Here is a 24,030-nt window from a genome sequence, read left to right on the forward strand (position 1 = left end):
AGTAGAACCCAGAGCCCCTTTAAAGAGAGAGTCCCGTCATCTCCGTTCACTCCAATTAATCCGTTTTTAAAGCAATGGAGCCTCTCAATAGTTCACGGAAGTTAGCAGAGTATACGAGCAGCGGTAAGACGTTTAAAGAAAGATATTGTATATTATCAACACAATGGATTGATTTGTTGAATTGCTTCCTCTCTCCTGAGCTCCTAAGTTATCTGTACATTCACGGCGGAGAACCGGTGTTACGTCCCTACTGGTTTCTGGACCTACTGGTTTCCCTTCCGTGCGTGTGTTGTGTTCGCTTAACAGCTGCAGCGGTTTTCTGCCTCTGTCGCCTGATTCGTCACACATTCACAAACATATTGCTGGAGATCTAAAAGACACATCTCATATCAATTGCAGGGATTACGATTGTATAAGTTAGCACTGCATCACAGCCACGTATGAAGAAATACATAGAAGAAAATACATTTATCGCAACAACCTGGATTCGAACTCTGGCGAGCAAAATAATAACAAACCCAAAGACGTCCGCCACTTACTCTGACAGATGCATCAGTCATTCACATATTTATCCATTAGGTCATACCTCGTTACTGCCCAGGGAACGTTTTGGTTTAGGGTGAACTGAAACAACTGGTTTCCTTGGGCATCTCTCCGAACACTTACAAACATATTTATCAATGCTTTTTCGCGAGGCTTCGACCATACACCACCAACGCATTTTGACGAAAACAAATGTATTTTTGGACGATTATAGAGTGACGATCGTACTTTGAAAATACACTAAATAATTGCGAACTCTGCAGAAGTTGCTGCTGTGTTTGTTGTCTGTAGGAGTCCACCAGTGGCTGCGGCACCAGCTCCACCAGCTCCAAACTGTCTTTAATCTTCATCAGCAGCTCAAAGTTGTCCCGACCACGAACCTACACACAAACACAACACATACAATAAGGCAGTCCTTAAAAAAAATATGATAACAGAAAGCCAAACAGTGAGGACAAACTAAAACTGAGGTGACTTGTAAACATAGATAAAACAGTAGAATAGATAAAACAATTAAATAACATATTAATACAATGATGGACTATGAACGAACACAGCATGTAACCTTTCCACTCGAGTAATGTAATGTAAATAAATGATGCATGTCATGTTAAATGCTGCTTAGATTTAGTCTTTACCCTTGACAACTAACTTAAATGTTCATTCAAATGCAACTCCTTTTTGACTTTGATGAAGAGACACATTAAAGGAAGGCAAATATTTTAATAGCCATGATTTTGAGAAAATAAAACACCAAACTTAACAACCTCAGAAACCACTGGACATTGATGAACAGCAATAGTTATATAGGTACATGTCTTAATGATCGCTACAAAACTGATAACAAAAAACTCACCAGGAATATGAAAACAAGCACTATTTCTATTTACATTGTTGTAATTCATAATACTGATCATAAGCACAAATAATCCTCAATTATTTTTTACTTTTAAAGCATTAAAGTGCTCATTTTTGACCAGTTGGTGGATAGTGGGCGAAAGTATGTGTGTGTGCCTTTGTAAAGAAAATGGATGTCAGGTGCAACCGTACAAATTATCATCATGGTACAAAGTCAAGTAGTTACTTCCAACACATTTGACACCATTATAAATGGACTTTATGGCAATCAAGAAATAAAACTGGAATGTTGCTATTAAATATCCACAAACAAGTGCCATGAAGATACATACTAGGTTCACAACTAGCTATAATCGATATATGAGGACCTTGCCCTGCAAGGTTTTTCAAAATACACAAAGAAGGACACAAATGCTACAGTTTTGTCTAGTGTCTTGGTAAACAGGGATGTTATTGTTCATTTATCATTCAACATTCCGATTAAATCCCTGCTATTAAGATATAATACTGTTTTTGATAGTTTGTCTCAAGTTTTTTGCAATGTGTTTCTGTACAAGAACAACAGTATTTCCTATGACTTCATAAAAAAAGTAATGGATGCAATGTCCAACTTCTGATATTACGTGTTGACTGTGATTTCCATTTGTTTTCATGAATACACACTATTAATACCAAAGCCCATTTAACAATTAAATGATAAGGGCGTACTTAACTAAAGGTCATTACATTATCATAGCCATTAAAATAAGCATTACTATGTGTTTCCATAGCTGAGTTTTTACAAGATTTTCCATTCAGTTCTTTACATTGGCTTCAAACAGGAGATACACTATTTTGAATCGAAATACCCCTTTGCAACCACATCTAGCCTAAAACATTTACAAGATACAGTATATACATTTGTACAGTGAAGGAAAATGGAAATAACAATAAATAAATCAGCTGAGAATTCATTTGGTGTATTCAAACACAAAAATTCTAACTAGAACATTTTGAATTAGTGATTCATCTACTGTGACATTCTTGCAATTGTGAAATTGCTACATTTTATGTTCACTATGAATGTAGTGGAGGCTAGTAACAAACTGATGTGCAGCTAATCAACATTCCGTTTTCCAGGAAAAAAACAACAACATTCACCAATATGCACTTGTCAGAGTCGCAAAAAGTATAGTCCAGACCATATGTGTTTAGCATTGCCCTGACGATGCTATTACCACAGTGGTATTTGCTATTTAGACTTGAGATGTCCTTTTGTGTCATCTCATGTTCAAACTTCTGAGTGGAACAACTGTTCAAACACAGAAAAGTGCATTCACACTGAAATGTTTGACGATCAAAATGGAACTTGATTTTCTGCAATATCAATGACTGAAATATGCCAGCAACACCTACAAGCATAATTAAAGGCCCTATCCACATGCGTTTACTTTGTAAATAGGCTAATGCTGGCAACAACATTGGCTCCAAAGATTCTCCTCAGGCTCAATGAACATCACTTTCCATGAACTCCTCCTTGATGGAGTGCCTACTACGGGACAGCTTGCAGTCGGGCATGTCGAAACCAAAGTCAGCCCAATCATCAGTAGCTGCTGCCATCCCTGACGTCCCAACAACACCTGGCCTGTTGGGGATGGTGATGGTGTGGCGGACACGAAAGTGCACAGCCTCCATGACGCGCTGACGTTGGAGTTCCCCGCTGGCAGCCCCGATGGCCGCCATGGCAGATGCAGTCATGTTGCTGCTGGAGCGAAGAAGCTGCTGGCCATGATAGTCATGGTGATGAGTGGAGGCAGGCAGTTGGAGGGGAGCAACTTGTTTCATGTCCTGCAGACCTCGCCAGATGACAAGGCGGTACTGCTCCGGTATCTTCAGTGCACCTAAATCCTGGTGACAGCACAAAGTTATACATTGGAGGAATGTAAGAATGTAGGAGAAAACTATGAACAAAGAAGGACAAGGATGAGTGCATGTGCATCCTCATTTGTTTGCTTATAGATACAAAAAATATTGATCTATATCACTAGTGGACAAAAACTCTAAAGGGTACCTTTAGTTAGACTAGGTCAAATTATTTCCATCCTCAAGTGATTTTCAAAAGCCCCTCTCTGGTATTATTTTACGGTAACTGTTTCAAGTTCGCTATTGTTTGTTCTTTCCTTTACTGTTTCTTTTTCCGCTTTTCTCTGTTTTCTATGAAGCTCTGGACATAAAAAGTTATTTTCACTGTGAGATTGTGAGTGTAGGAAGAGAGTGGTTACCTCCATGGAGAGAGTCTGAAGATGGTAGACAGACTGGAGGCCTTGGGAGGTGAAGTACTCAATGAAGTTCTGACAGCCCAGACTGGTTAGAAAACTGTAAGGGGAGAAAAGCAGGGCTGCTTAGACTGCCATTAGACCACAGCTACAAAGCTAAAATCAACTTCATTAACACTGATGAAAGTTGCAGCTGTGCTTGAGTAGAGTAAAGACTATACTAACTTGATAATTACAGTCAGCATTTATTGTTCAACAGAATTGATTATAAAAGCACCTCATTCTGTTATGTTACGTCGTTATCTACTGAAATTATTATTAGTTTAGTTCAAAACTGAGTGAAAGAATTAGCCTGAAGTGTGCTGAAACCATAGATGCAGTGGAAGTAAACTCATAAACATGCATTTATATTAATGATTCATAAGGCCACTCTTGCTTTGATGAAGAACCTTTATTATAAATACATGAAATGTTAACGTTTTGGCAACATACAGTGTAAATGAAAAAGAAGCTAACTGTACAATTTAACTGTACAATAAACATAACAATCTAGAAACCAAAAAGGTGGACAAAGTCTGCTGTATCAAAAAAAGTTGAAATTGCAAAAGCAAAGTCTAAGTATTAAAACAACTGCACTGACACATTATCTTAGAAAAAATAGGAAAAAACTTTCAAATTAAACAGAACTTATTAAACATCGGAAGTTTCTTTTGAAGAAAATTCGCTGTAGTGCATTGCAAAGGTGGGCTGTATACACAGTGACAGTGTGAATGATTTTAGTGTATGACACACAGTTTGGGCTTTTGGGTGACATAACAAACCCTCTGGCAGCCATAGTGGAGGTCTACAACTCTTGAGCAGCTTGGCTGTATGAGCAGAGTAAATAGACATGATTAACATGTTTTTGAATGGGAGCTGACTTACTTAATAGGAGCAAGCTTAGGCAAGAACACCATTTGTTTTGTAAATTACTTTTCGCCAGCTAACAAAGACAAGACAGACATTTTTAGACATATCTCGTACTACTGGTGGCAGGACAGTTGTTATATCAAAGTAGCCAAAGTTTGGAAACAAAAATACCAATACACACTTTTCACTTTTACTTAAAACATTACCAAATTACCCTTCTCCCATAACACAACCTTTCAAGGTAATGCCTTTGTTTATTTACCCCCCAATTATATAGAGAGATTATTTCCATGCAGCCAATTCCTCAATGGACCTTCATTAAGGCACCAGCCATGGCTGCCCGATTTGTGATGTAATGGCAAGCCTCTACAAAGCAGCCATAATCAAATCAAACTGACTGCATAACACAGTTCAATCTAGACACATGTTGCTGCAAATTAGGAACTTCTCCAAAAACCTGTTTGATCAAATTTGTACGAACATGGTCCAACAAACGAGCTGTTTTTGGTATCAACATTTGAATTTAACCCAACAAGTGCATCTGATTGTCTGCTGGCCCTTTACAGGAGGATAAAGAAGGAGTGTCATTGGAGGGTGAGGTACCTGACAAGGCTGGGGTCAGGGTTATACGGAGGGGGCGGGCTGCAGTGGGAGGCAGACACTATAGTCTGACTGCTGTGTCCACCATTCATATCACCATTTCCCTGCATGTGGTGGCTGTTGAGCATGTTTGAACCTGTGAGAAAGGGAGGGGTGATCAATGAAATAATGAGTGGCAGAATAGCACAAAGAACTGAACTATAATGGCATAAACAGGCTCTGTTTGCATTGATATTTTCTGATCAGAAAACTTTACAATAAATTGGTTTAAAAAATGTGCTTTGTGAGTACATCCGATTTGATTTGAATCACATATATAGATACTCACCCATATGCGCTATGGAGGTGGGGGCAGTGTGATGCTGCTGGTGCTGCTGCCCCACCAGCTGGTTGACAGAGGGCGATTTGTTGAGGCCTCCGTGGGCATTCTGTTTGTTCATGTTGGACAGTGGAGAGTAAGGGGAGGGGGATGCTATATGGCTCCTAGAGAAAACAGGAGAATGTGACTGAGGTTAGAGGAATGCGTGTCTGTGTGTTAGCGAGTAAAACAGTCAGTTTGATGAATTCAACAAGACTCTAAATGTCCAGTTTTTGTGAGGTTTATTCTATTACATCCTTCTCTTTATTTTAATCACAGACTTCAGCTAAAAAAAACAATAAAGAAATTTGAGTTTTTTATATGCCTTTTTTGTTTTTGTTCATGTGTTTGGGTCAATCAAATCTTTTCAGTCACCTATATGTACAGTATGTGTGCATGTTTACCAGTAGCCGTCTGTGTGCTTGTGCATAGTGTTAGTGTTGGATTGACTCACGGTCTCTGCAGAAGTTGCTGCTGTGTTTGTTGTCTGTAGGAGTCCACCAGTGGCTGCGGCACCAGCTCCACCAGCTCCAAACTGTCTTTAATCTTCATCAGCAACTCAAAGTTGTCCCGACCACGAACCTACACACAAACACAACACATACAATAAGGCAGTCCTTAAAAAAAAATGTTTCCAGTGTTTGATACAATGCTACTCTCTTCTAGTCAAGAGATTTGTGATATTGGTCAAATTTACTTGACTAGTCATTGTAGCGTAAATATTTCCACATACGAATATGAATGAATTTGACAATTTAAAGGTCTAAAATCTCATATATCAAGTCTAAATCATCTGTAACTTATGTCTGAATTACACTGTTAACACTACTGTCATGTCAAATGATAAGTGTGTGAAAGGCTCTTACGGGAATATAGTAAATCTCTTCTTCTCCATGCCGCCTCTTCCTCATGTTAATATTTGGACTGGGAATATTTGGAGGACTCTGTTTGAAGTCTGCAGACGACAGAATCAGAATTATGATTGAGCAGGTTTCTGACACATTTCAAAATCGTATTCTGATTGAGGACCAAGATATCTTGGTTGATTGTTGAATGTACACCAACAGCCAGAGAGCAACATCTAAGTATCACGACATATAAAAAGTCACTATTTAAATTTGTAGTTAAGATGAACGTGTTGTTCAATTTTATTCAACTCACTGCGCTTGTTGGCACTGCCATTTTTGGCCACACTTTCATGCAGGGCCTGTTGTTCCCTGAAGTGGTCCTCATCTGCTTTGCGGTCTCGGCCAGGACACGCACATATCCGACCTTCAAACGACCGTCTGCCCAACACTTGACCGCTGCAGAGATAATCGGGGATAGGAAATATACTCAAATAACGTTTGTTAAGAAAATGCAGGTTCTCTAACAAGGCCAAGTATCTTTTTACTTTTCAGTTTTACTTTAGCCTGGTGGATCAATGCACTAAATAGTCTCACACTATACTCTTTGGCTGCAGCCAGACTGCTAAATTGTACATTATCATGGTAAATGGCACTGAATATTGACTATATGTAGTAATAACAGTGTGTATAATGTGATATGTATAATATTCTGCACTTTCCATTGATCTGTATGTTGATGGGTTTTGTCCTGTATCATTAACAAGTATGTACTGTTGTAAAACATTTGTAAATTCATAAAATCCAAATACCCGGCGCAAGAAAGAATCAAAACAAAGCACATGACAAAGAGCTGAGAATTGCTCGTTTGGTTAAAAAGAGAGACATGGGTTGAACTGTCTGCATGTATGAATTGTGAATTGTTGACTTACTCCCTGGTTTCCAAAGTGATGATGATGAGGATGGGTCTTCTGTTCATGCCGCCCACACAGCTGCTGTTGCACATGAAGTTATACAGGAAGGTGGTGAACTCAGTCCCCACCTGAAACACAAAATAGAGAATAATTGGCTGTTTTGAAGTTTTGTTGGTTTAATGACACTTTGTTCAAACAGTTTCTATCAGTGTGCGCATCTGTTCGCTAGCAAACATCCCGTTTTACAGATAGATTTTACAGTATATATGCTAATTCAGCACTAGAGGGCAGTGTTGCTGTGCACTTTGATGTGAGGCGAGACGCTCATACTCTGCATTAACCTCCCCAGGTGCAATCACAGTCATGATGATTTCTCACTCTTGCACTTGTATGGACATGCTCGGCATCTTTATTTATAGATGTGCTTCTTACGAAGTACCTCGGAGAAATTGACTGTTTCTTTGAGCTTGACCGATCCATTGTGTGTCTTTTAAAACACTTGGGCTGAATGTACAACATAATAGGGATATCTTTCAGATATTGAGATGGATGAAAATCAACTAGGATTCACCTCATGGGTATACTTCATGAAAAGAGTAAATATCTCAAATATTTTGTACATTCACCCATAATTTGTGGTGTTTGAGGTCATGAGTCCCGTCCCTAAGCTTGCAATGTATTGTGTGTCTCTGTGATCCACAGTAGCTGATGAACCACCAACCTGTGGAGCCTCATACGGCAAGAAGACACTCTGCCGTCCAGTGACAGGATCATCCACGTACTGAGAGAGGTTATTCCCCTCTACTCGGATCAGGTGACTGGCCGGGGCTGCTTGGCCTTTGACGAGAATGATGAAAGAACAGGTAAGGACACAGTTGGTTGATCGAAGTCAAAGCATCACGGATAACAGACAGTCTTGGTTATTAAATGTCATGTCATTCACTTCATCGCCCTTATTTTGTTCAACCAACTACGACAAAATAGTTTGGGGATAATGTTGTCGACATAAAATGTCCAGGTACAGTCAGTTATGGTCAAAGGACCAGGATTGTTTATCATACCATCGTTGAAGTCTCGTCCTAGTTCGTGGTTGGGGCAGCGTTTGACCACTTCTGTGACATGCTCCGCCTTCTTGTAGATGGGCATGGCTCTGATGATGCTGCCATGAGGAGGAGAGGAGGACAGCTTGATTTGGATTGGACAGGTCTTGGCAATCTGACAGTAGAGCTTCTTCAGCAAGGGAGAGTACTGGGTGGGGAAATAACACACACAGGACCGGAGAGGCTCAAGTCAGTGGTCTGGGTTGTTATCACTAGCAGTCAGTTGCATGGGAGTGTGAACTAAAGCTTTGTCCAACAAAATGCAAAATGCAAAATCAGTTATGTCTAAATTTGCATTCCCAACTGCAAGGAATTTTACTTTCTCTTTTAATTTTAAATTCCAATTTACACTTTAAGACATGAAGATACATAAAGAATCAAGTTATCAAGGGAATAGCGAGTAATGCCTTCTTATTTACATTTTTTCAAACAGCCTACTGCAAATTAAACTTAAAGACATGCAAACTGAGTGTTTTGTCTTCTTATGTAAATGCTCTCACATAGTAGCTATGAATAAACTAAGGAGGGGAAAAAGGAGGGAAGGGTTGATTTCAAAAGGTGTGCACTAACATCTTAGCAAAAACAATGTCTCTGGAGGTGGAATTGTTGTTTAAAATTAAAATTGCATTTGATTTATGCCATTACCTTATCAATGAGCATGACAGCCAAAAAAGTATTGAAATGAAAATGTGGACAAATAAAGAGCTAGTTGATAATACGATGATAAATCTATGGGTTGTGACCACAGGGCACTATAATTATCACATCAAGTTATGACTAAGGAACAAATTTTGTATTTGGGGAAAGAGAGAGCATGAAAGGAAGAGGAAAGGGAAAATACACGGGGACTGTTAAACAGTCAGCAGTACATTTTTCGTCTGCGTAGTAAAGGTAATTACTGTGTTATTAGAATGAACAACTAATTATTATCCAGCAGACTGGGTTTGTTAGTATAATAATGTGAGATGCTACAGCTGGGGGAGGAGAAGTGGAAGTTCAAAAGGACAAAAAGGAAAAAATAGTTGTGTCTGAGAATGTGTACAAGCTGAAAGAAAACCTTAATTAAACATTTACCACTGGTACTCAGTTACAGTAAAGTTCAATGAAAATATTCTGATCTGTGCTAAAGCCAAATCTTCAGTGATTCCTCAGTTTACAAGCATTTACACACGCATGCATACATGCATGTATGTGTGTAAATACCAGTAGACATCCAAAGACACCGGGACAAGGGATGGAGAAGCCTTAACATGTCCCAACACAATCACAAAATCTCAAAAATCTTCCCTGTAAAAATCAAACTGAGACCTTCAAGGAAAAAACTGAGAAGACAGTTGTCCTGCATGGACTTGCTGCAGTGGGCCTGAATACAAATGTAACAGCACACCATATGGCAGAAATACAATACATATCAAGATGTATATAACATTTCAACGGCATTTTGCCACGTGGTATTTCAGATGAGAAAAAGTAGAGACAAACCAAAAACACGAAGAGAGTCGAATGAATGGCCCTACTCAAACTGAACCATTACATGATCTGCATCTTAAACCTCAGCGTAACCAGAATCCCATTTCAAGCATAATTTTTCCATTTTTTATCTGGTAAATTTGATTATATTATCCTGGGTTTAGTGATGCTTTTATGCAAGACAAATGTGAGTTTGATAGATGAATTGGAGTTAAACCCTGAACCATATTAACCAGATCTGTTAGCCAAGTATCATCCATCAATAATCAAGGATTTTTAGAAAATGCAAAACATATTAACTTCGAAGCAACCTTCCACCAACTTTACCTTTCCACAAAAACATTTTTTTACTATATATATATATATATATATATATATATATATATATATAATAAATTGAATGCCTGTATTACAAACTGGCAGTATGGAGTTTGACAGAAATAGGCCTTCAGGAGGCAGTGAGGGTCTTTCCAGTCCCCAAAAGTTCTGCTAACCCCGAGTCATGTCATGCTTTCCCCTATGTTTCTTTCTACACCTTACTGTTACTTTGAATGTCCAGTTAAGAGTTTTTTTCTTTTGGAAAAGATCAGGTAAATTCTTCAAATTGAAATGTAATAACTTCTTTAAATTTCCCACTGATGATCCGGACTCTGGTTTGACTCCCAGACACCAGACAGCCTCTAGCCCAATGACGGCTGGGAAGGAGTCATTCCAACAACAACTGCTTGGATTCCTTGTTGTGATACCGTTACTAAGCCCCTTAAAACCACACACACACACACACACACACACACACACACACACACACACACACACACACACACACACACACACCCCTAGCCATGATCCCTCCCTCGAGGGAAATGGAAATACCTGTGCACAACATTACCTTTTCCCACCTAGCTTTCCCTGACAAGTCTCAACAGCCTGTCCATACCATGAATAAATAATTTCTCTGAGATGCAACAGCCAGGCAGACTTCTGTATTTAGAGACAACGGGACTTTTCCTGCAGTAACAAATCAAATCTCCAAAACTGATGACCAATGGTTTGCTTTCCAGCATGATCACAGCAAAACGAATAGTAACTCCTTCAGTGTTTGAAAAGTGGAACAAAGGAAATGTGGTTTCAGGTTTCAGTAGACAGCATCACATAAATGAGTCATTGATATCCAATCATGGTGGTTTAATGCACTTGTGTAGGGAAATGCAGGCAGCCCACTACTGTTTTAGTATCTATAGTAGCCTACATCACCAATGCAATGCTTTTTAGCAACTGACTCACAAATGTTAGATGTCGGAGAACATGTAAAAACAACAAAGAGCGTTTCAAAAATATTGTTCATTGTTTTTCTGCAGGTGTTTTGAAGTAGAAACTAAATCAAATATAAAAGACAAGATCGTGTCCCGTGTTACACAAAAAGGACCATTGCAAAGTTTGATTCTTTATTCACACAAAGAAGATGAGAAGAAGATAATCTTATGATAAGTTGCGGGATGATTGGGGAGCTGGGTTTGGTGGTATTGTTTTTGGACATCGCAGAGTGCATGAAAAAGTTATAAATTACTTTTTCTGTTTTCAGTCTACCGGGGTACAGATGCCATGGGAGACGTCTCAACTTGTCCTCCACACAGACGTGTGTGCACATGCAGCGACTTGGCATAGGCATTCACACACATACATACAAATGTGAGTTCAGCTTTGTGTGTCATTGTTCGAAGTGTAGTGCAGCATAAATGAAATCAAAGTATCTGGTGTATGTTCTGGTACAGATAAAAGATGCTGAATGATGGATGAACTGGGCTCTGTATCAGAAGGATGAAGGGATGGAAAGGAAGTACAAAAAGATGGAGAAAGAACAAACACGATCAAAGGCTAAAGATATCATTTGCTTTGTCAATGACCTGGAAAAAATGGTCAAGGTGAGTTAGAAGAGGAAATTAAGAAAGAGAAGAGGAAAAGATTGGATCACTTGAAGATGTAAATGTTCAAAGATTTTAGGAAAGTCTTTAATATCTCCTGAATCTGCATCATAAACTTTGGTAAATTGCCTAACTTTCCATCAATTTTCAATGGAATCTGTTGACAATTTTATGAGGTGTCATATTAACTGTAACAAACAGGCTAGTCTTGTAAAAACAAGCTTTGCAAAGAACCAATATGGATTCTGCCTGTAAGCTTTATGGACTACCAACCTAGTAAAGATGGTGATATGTTCACGTTAACATAATTTGCATGCTGGATTTCTTTCTTATCTGGAGGTCATTTGGGAGTTTTTGTATTAATAAAATGTAATTTAAGCTATACACACATGTATCAGCAGCTCACCTATACATTTGATCAAATGTGCTGGAAACATATATAAATCCATCCCAAAATGTTATGATGTGATCATGACTTTACACTGTATAATTCTGTTACTAACTATACAATCGTCCATTTTTATTGCAATCCCACCCATCCACCCATCCATCCATGCCTCTACGCAGTGGTGGACCAGTGGAGGCAGGTCCTGACAGGCTCCTGGAGACAGGGTGATAATTGCCAGACCGTCATCCATATACACAAGCAACAACTTGCCCACCGCAAATTCGCTTAACTCTCCCAATATTGAATATGTTGGAAGACATACACAGGCACACAGAGCTGACGTACATTATGCTTGCTGTACATATCAGCGCAGCCTAAGCTAGATCTCTATGCAGCCTGTAATCATATTGGATTAAAATCAATTTAGAAAATTGAAGATCTCCACCACTTTCCTTGAGGTCATGGTAACTGCTGTTAAAGTTACGGTTTATCTCCATAAGACTTTCAAGGGAAATAAGAAAAGATGGAATGACCTTTACCGACTGATTCCTTAACAATATATACTATAACTATAACTTGGTTCTCTTTAGTAAAGATCTAACCCTGAAATAATTGGGAATCTTCCTGCAAGGTTTCCCTTTTGTGTTCATATTGACTGCTAATCACCATACTCTGAAGGATGCGTGAACAACACTGGCACAGTCCATGGATATTGCAAAAGTCGACCAGACAGGATGTCAAACACACAGTGTTACACGGAGTGTTAAGGGACACACAGCAGAACAGACCAAATAATTAACATTATTGATGGCATCCCACAGTCCAGAACATATCCATTGACCAATCTTGATACTGGACAACGTACACTGTTGAACAGGAATTAATGTAGTCAAGATATCAATCAGGAAGGCCGCTTTCTTTTTAGCACTTATTCTGCTGGGTGACTATAAGAAATCTCTTGCATTTGCAGTACAAATTGATCTGAATGACACAAACTTGTATAACTATGAACAACTTAATATATTTACTTATGTGTTGTCATTGATAATACACATTTGAGTACCGTGTGTAAATAATCTTCCTTATTGAGTGTGTTTTCCCAGATCCGATGCTCAGCAGGAAGGCCAATGGTGATGTGGCCGCAGATGATGCATTGGGAAAGAAAGGGAAGGATGCATTTTGCAGGGCGTGTTGGGACCTGTGTCCTAACGGATAGAGACTATTAGCTGGGAAGAGCAGCTTCTGACAAGCTGCCTTGTAGTGCATGCTTGAGCCCGCACCCACTGCGTCACACCCCCTCCCACTCGTTACACATACTGTACGCACACACACACACACACACACACACACACACATACTCATAAGATGAAGTCTGAGTGTACGGAAAGAGGTCTTATTATTTGACAAGGCTGAGGTGTTAGATCTCATTTCCAGCCACAGTGATGCTTGCCTGCGTCCATGCCAAGGAATCATCTTCAAGAGAGCGGCAGAGTTTCAGAGCTATTATCACTAATGCACAGTGTCTTGACGAGACAGGAGGGGGACTGGAGGATTACCAGACTAGCTTAACATGGACTTGAATGGAGTTACTATATGCAGAAATATTATGGCAGAAGAGAAAAAAAAATGAATTGTATCTTCTGGTCCAATCTCTTCTTCTTGTTTTGCTCTTCTCTTCTTTCACTTTTTGAATGATGAAGCCAATGTGGACTGGTTTGATTGCAATTTGTATGAAGCCACCAACCAACTGTAAATCATTCAGTTGTCAATCTGAGAAGACGGGATTTAATGAGAAATGCTTGATGCAATAAGTAGCTGTTTTTTGTAATCTCCAAAATCACTGCATGCCACTTGTTCTCAGTGGGAGGCTAAGGGGTGGGGACGAGGGGCGGCAAAGTAACTGATTATAGTCAATATGCCCCTATGGCATTCGGCATTCCCCACTGCCTGAGGCCACAAGAAATCAGCTCGACACCCAGAGACTGTTAACTCCTTAAATCGAACAAGGTGACTCAGTCTGGACCACATATAGCCATTATTTTGTTTCAATCATGTGCAAACCTGGGCCTTGCAATGAGTTTTGGATAAATACACACACACACACACACACACACACACACACACACACACACACACACACACACACACACACACACACACACATATCCTTCTGCACCCCTGGTCTATTTTTTGGGAAATCCCCTCCCTGTAGTAGAGGCGTATTCATTCTGAGAGGCTTGACCGTAATCTCTTTTCTCGACTCGCCGACATGATGTGAGCCTCAAACCTGGCCTGGCAAACCTTTAAGTGCACTAAGTTTTCTTGGTTTGTTTTTTCTGTGAAACATGAAAAAACTCCTGCATGCTTTCATTTTTATTTGGAACTTTTTAAAGGAAACAACCGCATGTACTGTAGATGCTGCAGATACATACATGTTGTGTGCTATCTATCTATCTATATCTGTAAGGCGAACAATAGTATCATATATCTTACAGGATGATCATACTGCTGTATTTCACACATGAAAAATGTTGTCGTTTCATAGCTACTGTATAATAACACTTAAATACATCTTCTGATACTTTGCCAATATTATAGTCAGGCATGCAAGATAAAAGACAAAGCCTTTAATACAGTAAACTCCATAAAAGCTATGAGCAATCACCCAGTCTTTCTCTCTCATTCTAACCCCTCCTGTTTAATCGTAGCAGAGCAATCTGAATAATCACAGGTTTCCTCAAAATCCTTTTTTCTGCTGCGTCATCATCTGTATCTTAAGTCGTGTGCCAGTCAAAAACTCCTTTGTCTCCCTTCCCCTCGTAACAAAAAACTGCTACGACTTGAATTGTTCAGGCACGTGAATTGGAATAATTAAACTATTATCCATGCAAACCAAAGTCGATAAGAGGAGTTTATTTTGTTACAAAGGGGTAGATGGGACTGCAGGGTGATTATAGAAACAGAAGATGGCAGGCACCCTTTAATCAAGTTATTAGGAATATTCCAAACTGTAGACTGTAAGAGAAAGTACAAGGCAGGTTAATTTGAAGGACAGAATTGTAAGAGCCATGCTGAACCAAATAGGTTGAAACAGGTGTATTTCAGGATTTTATTAAGTTGCAGTGATTTCTCAGGTAAAACAAGCTTATCATTTTTGTCCATGTTTTCCTTGGTTTCTGTTGATGTAGTTTGGCTCTGAGAAAGACCTGAGTCAGAGACTTGAAGTGAGGGAAAGGAGATGATGGAGAAGACAGGACGAAACTTTAGGCGCCAGAGGTGACAGCCATGAGTGTGAGTTAAGACCAGAGGAAGAAAGAGACAGAGAAAGAAAAGCAGCGGGTCAAAGACCACCACTCTAATGTCCAGAAGGGGATCTTCTTACATCACTGAGGGCTCAGTAAAGGAGCCCACCATGCATGGTTACTTCCAGCAAACACAGCCGCGGAGGAGCCCCTCAGTCAATCTCTCACACACACACACACACACACACACATACACACTTCCAGTGAGGGATGTGCAGTTTGTCTCTTGGTTCTCTTGTTTCAGGGAGGTCAACTGTGTGACAGTCAGAGGTGACACCTTTCCAGCGGGAGAATTCTCATCAGTTCATGACAAATTACAAAGCTCCCATTTCACCTGTCTCTCACCACCTTCCCGTCACAAGATAGTTGTGTGGTTTGGTCACGTCTTGTATACGTTCAGCTGTTTTGGTTTGTTCTTGTACCCAATAAAATGCTAAAATACATCCTTTCAGTTGTGTACAACTACTACAACCATTACCACTGCTACCATGTATTGGTGGCAAACACAGTATACCAGTAAAAACAATAATTTTCTTACATTTCTTTTAGTACTACATGGAAATGCATCATATTGTCTCTGTTTCAAAACTAAGGATAATATTCTTTTCAACAAGCCCTCTCAGTACGAAGCATGTCCCAAAGGTTCAAATCAAATACCGGATGTTGACTTTCAGTAACTCATACAACCACAGTATAATTTATGGTTTAAGACAAACATTCTGACATACTATAACAGCCTTTTCCAAATATGTGTGTTATTACCGCATTAATCTCATAGAGTATGGCAATAAGTGACCCAACAATTCCTAAACTTGCATTACACTCATTGTACATAAACTAATTTTCTTTTTAAATACAGTGCTAGAATTGTCTAACAAGACAAACACACACAGGGCAAAAAACTTTCTGGACCTCGTACCAACCTTTCCCCATTAGATTTGACTAGGAGAGGTGAGTATAGGACAAGATGAATCACTCAATGCTGCACAACTTTCTCTTGCATGCGACAAGCCTGCACAAGTGCCAGCTTGAGTGAGTGTGAAATAATGTCTCTGTGTGCAGGTTTATGTGCACAACAGTCACTCAGTAAGACAGAGACCAAGAAAAAGACGGAGAAGCACACAAACACACAGACACACACATATGCCAAAGCCAAGAAAGTGTGTGTACTCACGGTCCATGTTGCAGATTTGGCGGTGCTAGACTGCTGGAAGGACACCTGGAAGGTGTGCAGTCCGGGATAGTCAGTGTTGGAGGGGATGGTCGGGGCAGGTGACAGGCCCTCAAAGGTTGAGTTGGGTTGGGAGTAGGGTGAGGGGGTGGGCACGGTCGACGAGGAGGCGTTCTCCGAGCTGTAGGGGCTGGCGGACGTCGCACGGCTCCCCAGGCTCTCCATGCTGCTGCTCAGCAAGTTGTATTGGGACTGGGGAGAAAAGAAGACGGCAGAGAATGAGGGAAGCGAAGAGGGAAGGAGGGAGGGAGGAGAGAGGGAGGGTACAGGTAGAGGTGTGGGACAGACAAGGGCTTGGATGCTTACAATAGGTCGGATTACAGCAAGTTACAGGTAGTGTGACGCTGCATGTGTGTTGGACGGGTGCATGTATAATTGTCTAGGTGTCAGTGATAAATGCTGGGCCCTTTTTGTGCGATTTATAAATGAAAAAGACTTACGAAAAACGAGAGTAGAGACACAAACATGACTTTGTGTGTGTGTGTATGATTGAGTGTAAGTGAGTGCCACTACTGTGAGTTCCCCACAGTAGCCTCCTTGGGGCTATTTGAGACAAGTTGTAAAACACATGCATAATCTGCCTAATTGCCTGCCATTGCCCTCTTTTCCTCTCCACTGTGTTTGAGAAGAGGGAAGAATCGTTGCACTGAAGTGTGTGTGGTGACACACTTGTCAAAATGAATGAACTCTGTGACTGTGGACAGAAAACTGTTTTGTGGGTGCTGCAGTTATTAGTTTTTGGATCACCCAGGTTCATTAGTTGATTCCCTGTCACTCAACTGGAACAGAAACACTGAAAAGTCAGAACGCACAAACAACCAACTACAGTACTGTGAGTCCTCCTGTCCACGTTCTTATCAACATCAGACAATTCATTTATTTGAACAACAAACTATTATCCGACCAATTTAACATCAGTTGATACACATTCAACAAGACAAACTGACCTACACGTAATAATATGAAAACACAAACTATCTATATTGTGGATTTAAAAAAATATCCTATTCCTGCTGTTTGAACTGTATACATATACGTGTGTCAAATAACTGACACCGATGCTCAAACTGAAATAGCAACACATACGCACACAATTACCCTATGAGCAGAAGAAAAAACAAAACATTTTTTACCTTCTTTTTCACGTAGTACATCTTCTAGTGCTCTAGTCTCATTTGTCAACTCTTCAGTCAGAAACGTCCAAACAGATCAAAGCAAAGAGAGTGCAGGACTATAGCCTAACCAGAGAGTTCAAGTGAGGTGTGCATCAGTGCAACACCCAACACACTCATGCACACACAGACACATGAACAGCCAGGACAGGGAGAAAGGTGAGGACTGGTGTAGAGAGAGAGAAACGATAGACTGAGACGAAAAGGGAGAGCGGGAGAGAGGGAAAGACGGATGGGAACCCAAAAAATGGTACAACGTTCTAATTATGGCAAGCCCGGACATAGACGGCAATGCCGGGGCACATGTACACACACGCTCCAAAACACCTTGTGAAGCCCTGCACTAAGTAAACACTGTCTGGTCTGACAGAGAATGGGAGAGAGAGAGAGACAAGAAGGAAAACACATGAAAGAACAAGAGTTCAAGGGTCAGACCTACCCAGTATTGTATATCAACATAGCATTCAGTCAGCAGTCAAGGCTGGACTTTTTTTTAAAACAGCAGGTCCGGACGCTTTGAAGGAAATCATTGTTACTGGATGGAACTTATCTGAATAAAAGGTTTATTTTAATTGTATACTCTATGGATGTTTAGGGTTCAAAATAAGGAGTTTTTACATGTTTGGCCATAATCCACATCTAAAATGAAACCAAGCAATTGCAGTAGAATATAATTTATAGGGCTGTCCTTGACCAAAGAAGTTCTTCGTCAACTAACACTCAACTTATCGATTAGTTAATTTACTGTAAAACTGAGTTCCTCCACAAAGAATCACACAAAAGCAACACTTTAAATTTGGTGTTCATATGTTTTGTTGGAAATGAGTCACTCCGCCTGGAAAAAGCATAGAAAACGACTAATCGACCAAAGAAATCTTAGTTGACTAAGACCAAAATAACCAACTAGTTGACAAATCAACCAGGAAGGGCCAGCCTTTATTATTTAACAAAATAAACAACGCTTTTGGGGGGAATTCAATTATTGATATTCAATTTGTATGCAAAAAATGCCACCAATTGAAAAAAATTTGATTTGCTCAAACTTTATCAAAGACGACTTATGAAATGTCCTCTGCAGCGCAAAGGAAAGTAAAATGATAACTTATCGCCTGAGGACATAAATAACCTCCTTGACCTATTGGTCACTTTGTTGTCCAAAACAACAACAAACTCTCTAGCACCTGGAGAAGACGAAGTACAACGGATAACGCGAGTATGCCGGCTGAAAGCATGATAGCAGTGCTATCTTTCCCCCAGGCCCCCCATTGCACACCTCACGTTCAAGACTGGATATGGGAATTATTATTTTCACCTATGCCATACTTTATATAAGTTATAAATCCCCAACCGTAAGCAATATACAGCATCACTTAATTTCTGCTCTGCTTTGTGTTTTTAACATCAGACACTGACAAAAAACACAGACACAACTGAGACAAAGTTACACAAGGATATGTAAACTAAACCTCATGCCATGGTTCATCAGATGAAAGCAAAGGGACAGGTCAATGGCCTAGCCTTAATGCAAACTATCTGTAGGTTAAATGAGGATGCACTCATGAGTGGGTGTTTGGATCTGTACATTGACTCTAACTCAGGTACACGCAGCACAACACCTCATACATGAGACAGCTGGGTTCAAAACAACTAAAGCTTATTTTGATTGGATACTCATTAACTTTCACTGTTTTTTTACATGTGACAATTCATTGCTTTCTTTATCATATATGAGGGTTTTTAGAGTGTTGATTTGGATTAAAGAACAATTTTGAAGATACATGGCATTTTTCTATTTACTGATATTTTGCCGACAAAACAATCAGTAGATGAATTGATAAATAATGTCAAATTAATTGACAATGAAAAATACTGTTAGTGGCCCCCTTAATCAAGTGTGTATTATGTCTGGCAGTGGAAAATAGGCCCTGAAATATCTGAGATACAAATGTGTTCATGAAAAATATGAAAATGAGTATAGGCTGATGTGCCCTGATGGGTGTTTTCTCTCGAGAGGTGTATAAAAGAGCCATTATGTCCGCCCTTTAATATCTGACTGACTTCCTTTGAAATCTCCATCAACACGTGTTGTCAATGGGGCTTTGCGGGGACAAGGTAAGCCCAGGTGTTTCAACAACACAAAAACACTTGACACACACACATGCAAAAGTGCACACACGCTGTCACACAAACATGTGCGCTCGCAGGTGTGCTTGGTCTTAATACCTGAACTCGATCCGTAACAAGTTGAAACAGAGCTAAAACCTCAGCCGCCACTGTGTGAGTTAGTGTGTGTGTGTGGGTTGACTGTGTGTGTGTGTGTGTGTGTGTGTGTGTGTGTGTGTGTGTAAGTGTTTAAGCTTCCCATCCCAACAGCATCTGATGTCCCCTATGGGCAGCCATCCTGGTAGCTGAAACTCAAAGCCAAGCTTTAAAGGCTAAACATATTTAGAAACATAGATAAGCCTGCCACAACAACCCTTACTTGTCAAGGTGAGTGAAACATTACGGGCTGAGAATAAGGAGAGTGTCACCCCGCTAATGACCTCTGTTTACAGCTACTCAATAAACAGTTAACAACACAGACTCACATGCTGTCGTATGGCCCTGTTGACATAAGGAAACAACATAACCAAATTGACAAGTTAGGCTTCATGAAGTGACATGGCATCATTTGAAAACTGCAGCTCGTTCTCAACCACGCCAGCTATGTTAAGGTGAGGATGAGAGAAGGTAAAATGTGTAAAAAGGTTGCCCCCTGTTGGGAATATTTGGCAAAGTGCAGGAACGGGATATGCCATTCTCAAGAGGTCCACATTCATGCCAACCTATATAAATAGAAATAGAAATATATAATTTAAACATCCATGTAACAAAAAAGATTTTCATCTCGCTCTCAAACAGCATGCTGAGTCATGAGCATATTCATCTGTTTGAAACAATGACCCTGAAGCAAAGTAATACCAGAACTTCTACATTCCGTGACTCAAACCATCTTCACTACCACACCTGCAAGACACCATCTCCAAACATAAAAGAATAGTGCTGAATATGCAAGAACATAAACAAGTTACTCTTGTCCACTTACCACGCCACACAGCATCTTAAGGCTCCTGAAAGATAAGACAAGGCTATCCTAGGATCTCTCTGTGACCCGGCTCTCATAGGTCGTACAGTCTGCTGTGGTCAAGTGTGACTGTAAGAGTCGAGCTCCCTGCGGCCAGCTGACCACTCTGTGAAGCGGGACATGATGGAGGATACAGGGGATGTCCTGCCTCTCTTCTCCTCCACTTGTTTCACTTTACTGACTGGGCCATCTCAACTTGCCTTGCATAGGTGTCGAACAACAAATCCTCGCTCCGCCCCCTTATTTCTGACATGACTATTCATTAAACGGCCAGGCAGGCCCAGGCTTGCCCGCTTAAAGATTACATGACCAATATCCCAGATCAGAAGGGGAAGGAAAGGCGTGTTGAGGAGAGACTTCTGATTTCATGTTGGTAAGAAAGAGACGGACAGAGTGAACAAATGTACAAGATGAACTGTGCATATCAGTGTGATCCTGCAAAAACGTGACCCCTTTTATTACGTTCTCAAAAATGTGCTCTTAAATTCCTTTTGAGAAAAGTCATGGTGGTTTAGCTGAAATCTGGGCTGGACATACAACGTTAGCATACATTCTCTGGGTATTAAGTTTCCTTCCAGAAACAAAAATATGCAGGTACATACACCTGCGAACATATTTGCATGTTTTTTTTTACGTAAAACGCACAGACACGCCCCAGCCAACAGATGGCTCTACAGTGGAGCAGCAAGGGGTCCTGGCTAGGGGTTTAATTAGCCCTCCCCAAACACACACACACACACACACACACACCCCACAGTCCCAACAGTCTGCTCAGCAGGGAGATAGAGAGAGGGAAAATGCTGCAGAGAAGAGGGAAACTACATTGGAGGGAATCTCCTCAGCACTGGAGGGAAAACATGAGACAATACAAAACAACAAGCAAAATGGGAAAAGAAAAGATCTTTGAAAGAGTGCGCGCGTGTGTGTGTGTGTGTGTGTGTGTGTGTGTGTGTGTGTGTGTGTGTGTGTGTGTGTGTGTGTTTATTCACAAAGAAATCATCAGATCGGACACAGAGCAGGAAAACACCTTCAGCTCACAGAAATAAACTACAGCTTCTCAACAGCAAAGGATTGACCACAAAGATACAAACTGGACTGCAATGGGAGCTTCCTACCATCACGTTGTCGTTCATGTCCCTCATTTGGTAAACGTCCATAGAGACCTCTGCAGCACTGCGGTGGCTCCCCGGGGTGCTGGTGGAAGGTACTGGGCGCTCACCTGGCTGGCTGCCTGGAGGGAGCTCATAGTAGGTGCTGTCTGGCTCCCTGAGAACACATGACACCATACAAGTTGATCAAAGAGGGATGAGCTTTCAAACGAATTAGCATAGCACAAGTGTGTCACATGACAAGGTACCTGATGTGCAAATAAACAGAACTTGATAACTTGTTTAAGTTATTGTAGTTTTAAAGAAAGTCAAATAAAATGTTGGGTAAAGTTAATCCTTGATCGTTTTTGTTGTTTAAAAAAAAAGTATGAATATTTTGAATTTTATTACAGGGAAAAATGTTGTATTTATTATATATATTTACAAAAGAAAAGAGAAACCTTGATATCAGATTTTCACTAGACGTTCTATAATATTTAGTAATGCATAGTAATATATATTCCTAAAATATTGTTAAAGAGTAAAACAGCTGCGATATTTACTTTTATTGAAAAATGTTTTCCTCATAAAATGCAGTTTGAAATCTCCCAGAAGGATCAGTGCAACATTGAGAAAGAATTGGAAGCAACTTAGTTGGAAAATTTAAATATTTACAGTTTCTCGTGTGCAGAGAAAAGCACAGAATAGATGAACATAAGTGGCTGAACATGTCGATAGTTGTTTGTCTCTGATTCTGTGTCTGCTCACCAAAACCTCTAATAAATATCTTATTTTGTATTCTTAAAAAGGACATCCCTTTCCTAAATTATATTAACAGAACACACTATGGATTATTATTACATTTGGAATAATCCTATCATAGTTTATTGATTAGATCATTTAGTTGATGACAGAATCACATGTGTTTGTTGATCATTGCCTGATGCATTTCACATTTTTAATAAAACCATTACGTAATTTGGAAAATATGTTCACTAAAACAATCATCAGCAGGTGTTGTTGACACTCACAGGGAGCTCCACAGGTGCTCAAAGGTGCCTCCTTCTTCAGTGACAGTGGACTGGGACATCTTAGAGGGCGGGTAGTCTGGTGAGGGACAGATTACTCTGCAGAGCACACACACGAGCGCACACACATCAAATTATTTGGAATACAAAAAAAAAAAAAAAAAAAAAAGAATGATTCAAATAGTTGGAAACAAACTACCAGATAATCATATTATCCGTGTTCAAAAGGGAGAATAAGCAATTCGAAACACACACACACAACACACTCATCCAGGTGTGAGCACACTAATGTAGTCCCAGTGAGGTGGCGCATGGTGTCAGGGGGCTTGGGCGTGTTCAGACCTGCCCGCCTCATCACTCATTCTGCAAAGTCTGAGCATCACCTCCGCCTCTGTCTCAAAATAACACAGCCTGCACTGCAATCTTAAAATGTGTTCAGACATAATGGAGCTATCGAAGCAAAAAGCAAGTGGAGCTATACAGCGGATTGCATTATCCTCTGGTTGTCTACACACTTTGCAGAGTAATCGCTTCTCATTAATGACAGAAACGTGTCTTACTTTGACAGAGCAGCTGGATAAAGACATTATCGTGACAGTTTAGAAATGTACCTGCAAAGGGACACCCGGGCCTCTGCGATGGTTTGAGTAAAAATACTTCGAGTTATCAAATAAATCCGTGTTTGTCACCACAAATAGAAAAGCAATTGCTCTGCAGGCCTACGTTAAAACTGATAAAGTGGGGTCTCCATATCACCAGTTTGATGTGTCAGAGATGACATAGGCTACAACACAAAATCCTGTCGGGCATATTTGTTCTACCAAAGTTTACTATATCCACAGTTGCGCACCAGAGCAGCGTCATATCTCCTTAGTAACCCCCTCGACTGCACAAGAAAAAGTGTGGCAAAGGTGCATGGCTTT

At 40.2% G+C, this 24,030-nt stretch overlaps 1 protein-coding gene and 1 long non-coding RNA gene across 2 annotated transcripts; one reads left to right on the forward strand and one right to left on the reverse strand.

Annotated features, from left to right (window-relative positions):
* Positions 1-4,909: 4,909 nt before the first annotated feature.
* Positions 4,910-23,986, reverse strand: tp73 (tumor protein p73). The gene is made up of 11 exons (XM_076094282.1): positions 23,111-23,986; positions 22,107-22,257; positions 16,639-16,887; positions 8,344-8,530; positions 8,004-8,119; positions 7,301-7,410; positions 6,681-6,827; positions 6,390-6,447; positions 5,978-6,105; positions 5,494-5,648; positions 4,910-5,301 (listed from the first exon to the last, which is right to left on the reverse strand). The coding sequence occupies exons 1-11, from the start codon at positions 23,167-23,169 to the stop codon at positions 5,150-5,152; spliced, it is 1,512 nt and encodes a 503-aa protein (XP_075950397.1). The 5' UTR covers positions 23,170-23,986; the 3' UTR covers positions 4,910-5,149.
* Positions 8,008-11,930, forward strand: LOC142952555 (uncharacterized). Its single transcript, XR_012954678.1, has 3 exons — positions 8,008-8,145; positions 11,435-11,541; positions 11,625-11,930. It is a non-coding gene; the product is annotated as an uncharacterized LOC142952555 (long non-coding RNA).
* Positions 23,987-24,030: the final 44 nt, after the last annotated feature.

Source organism: Anarhichas minor, unplaced genomic scaffold (assembly GCF_050575085.1).
Source record: "Anarhichas minor isolate MPS153535 unplaced genomic scaffold, ASM5057508v1 ptg000003l, whole genome shotgun sequence".
Taxonomy (NCBI): domain Eukaryota; kingdom Metazoa; phylum Chordata; class Actinopteri; order Perciformes; family Anarhichadidae; genus Anarhichas; species Anarhichas minor.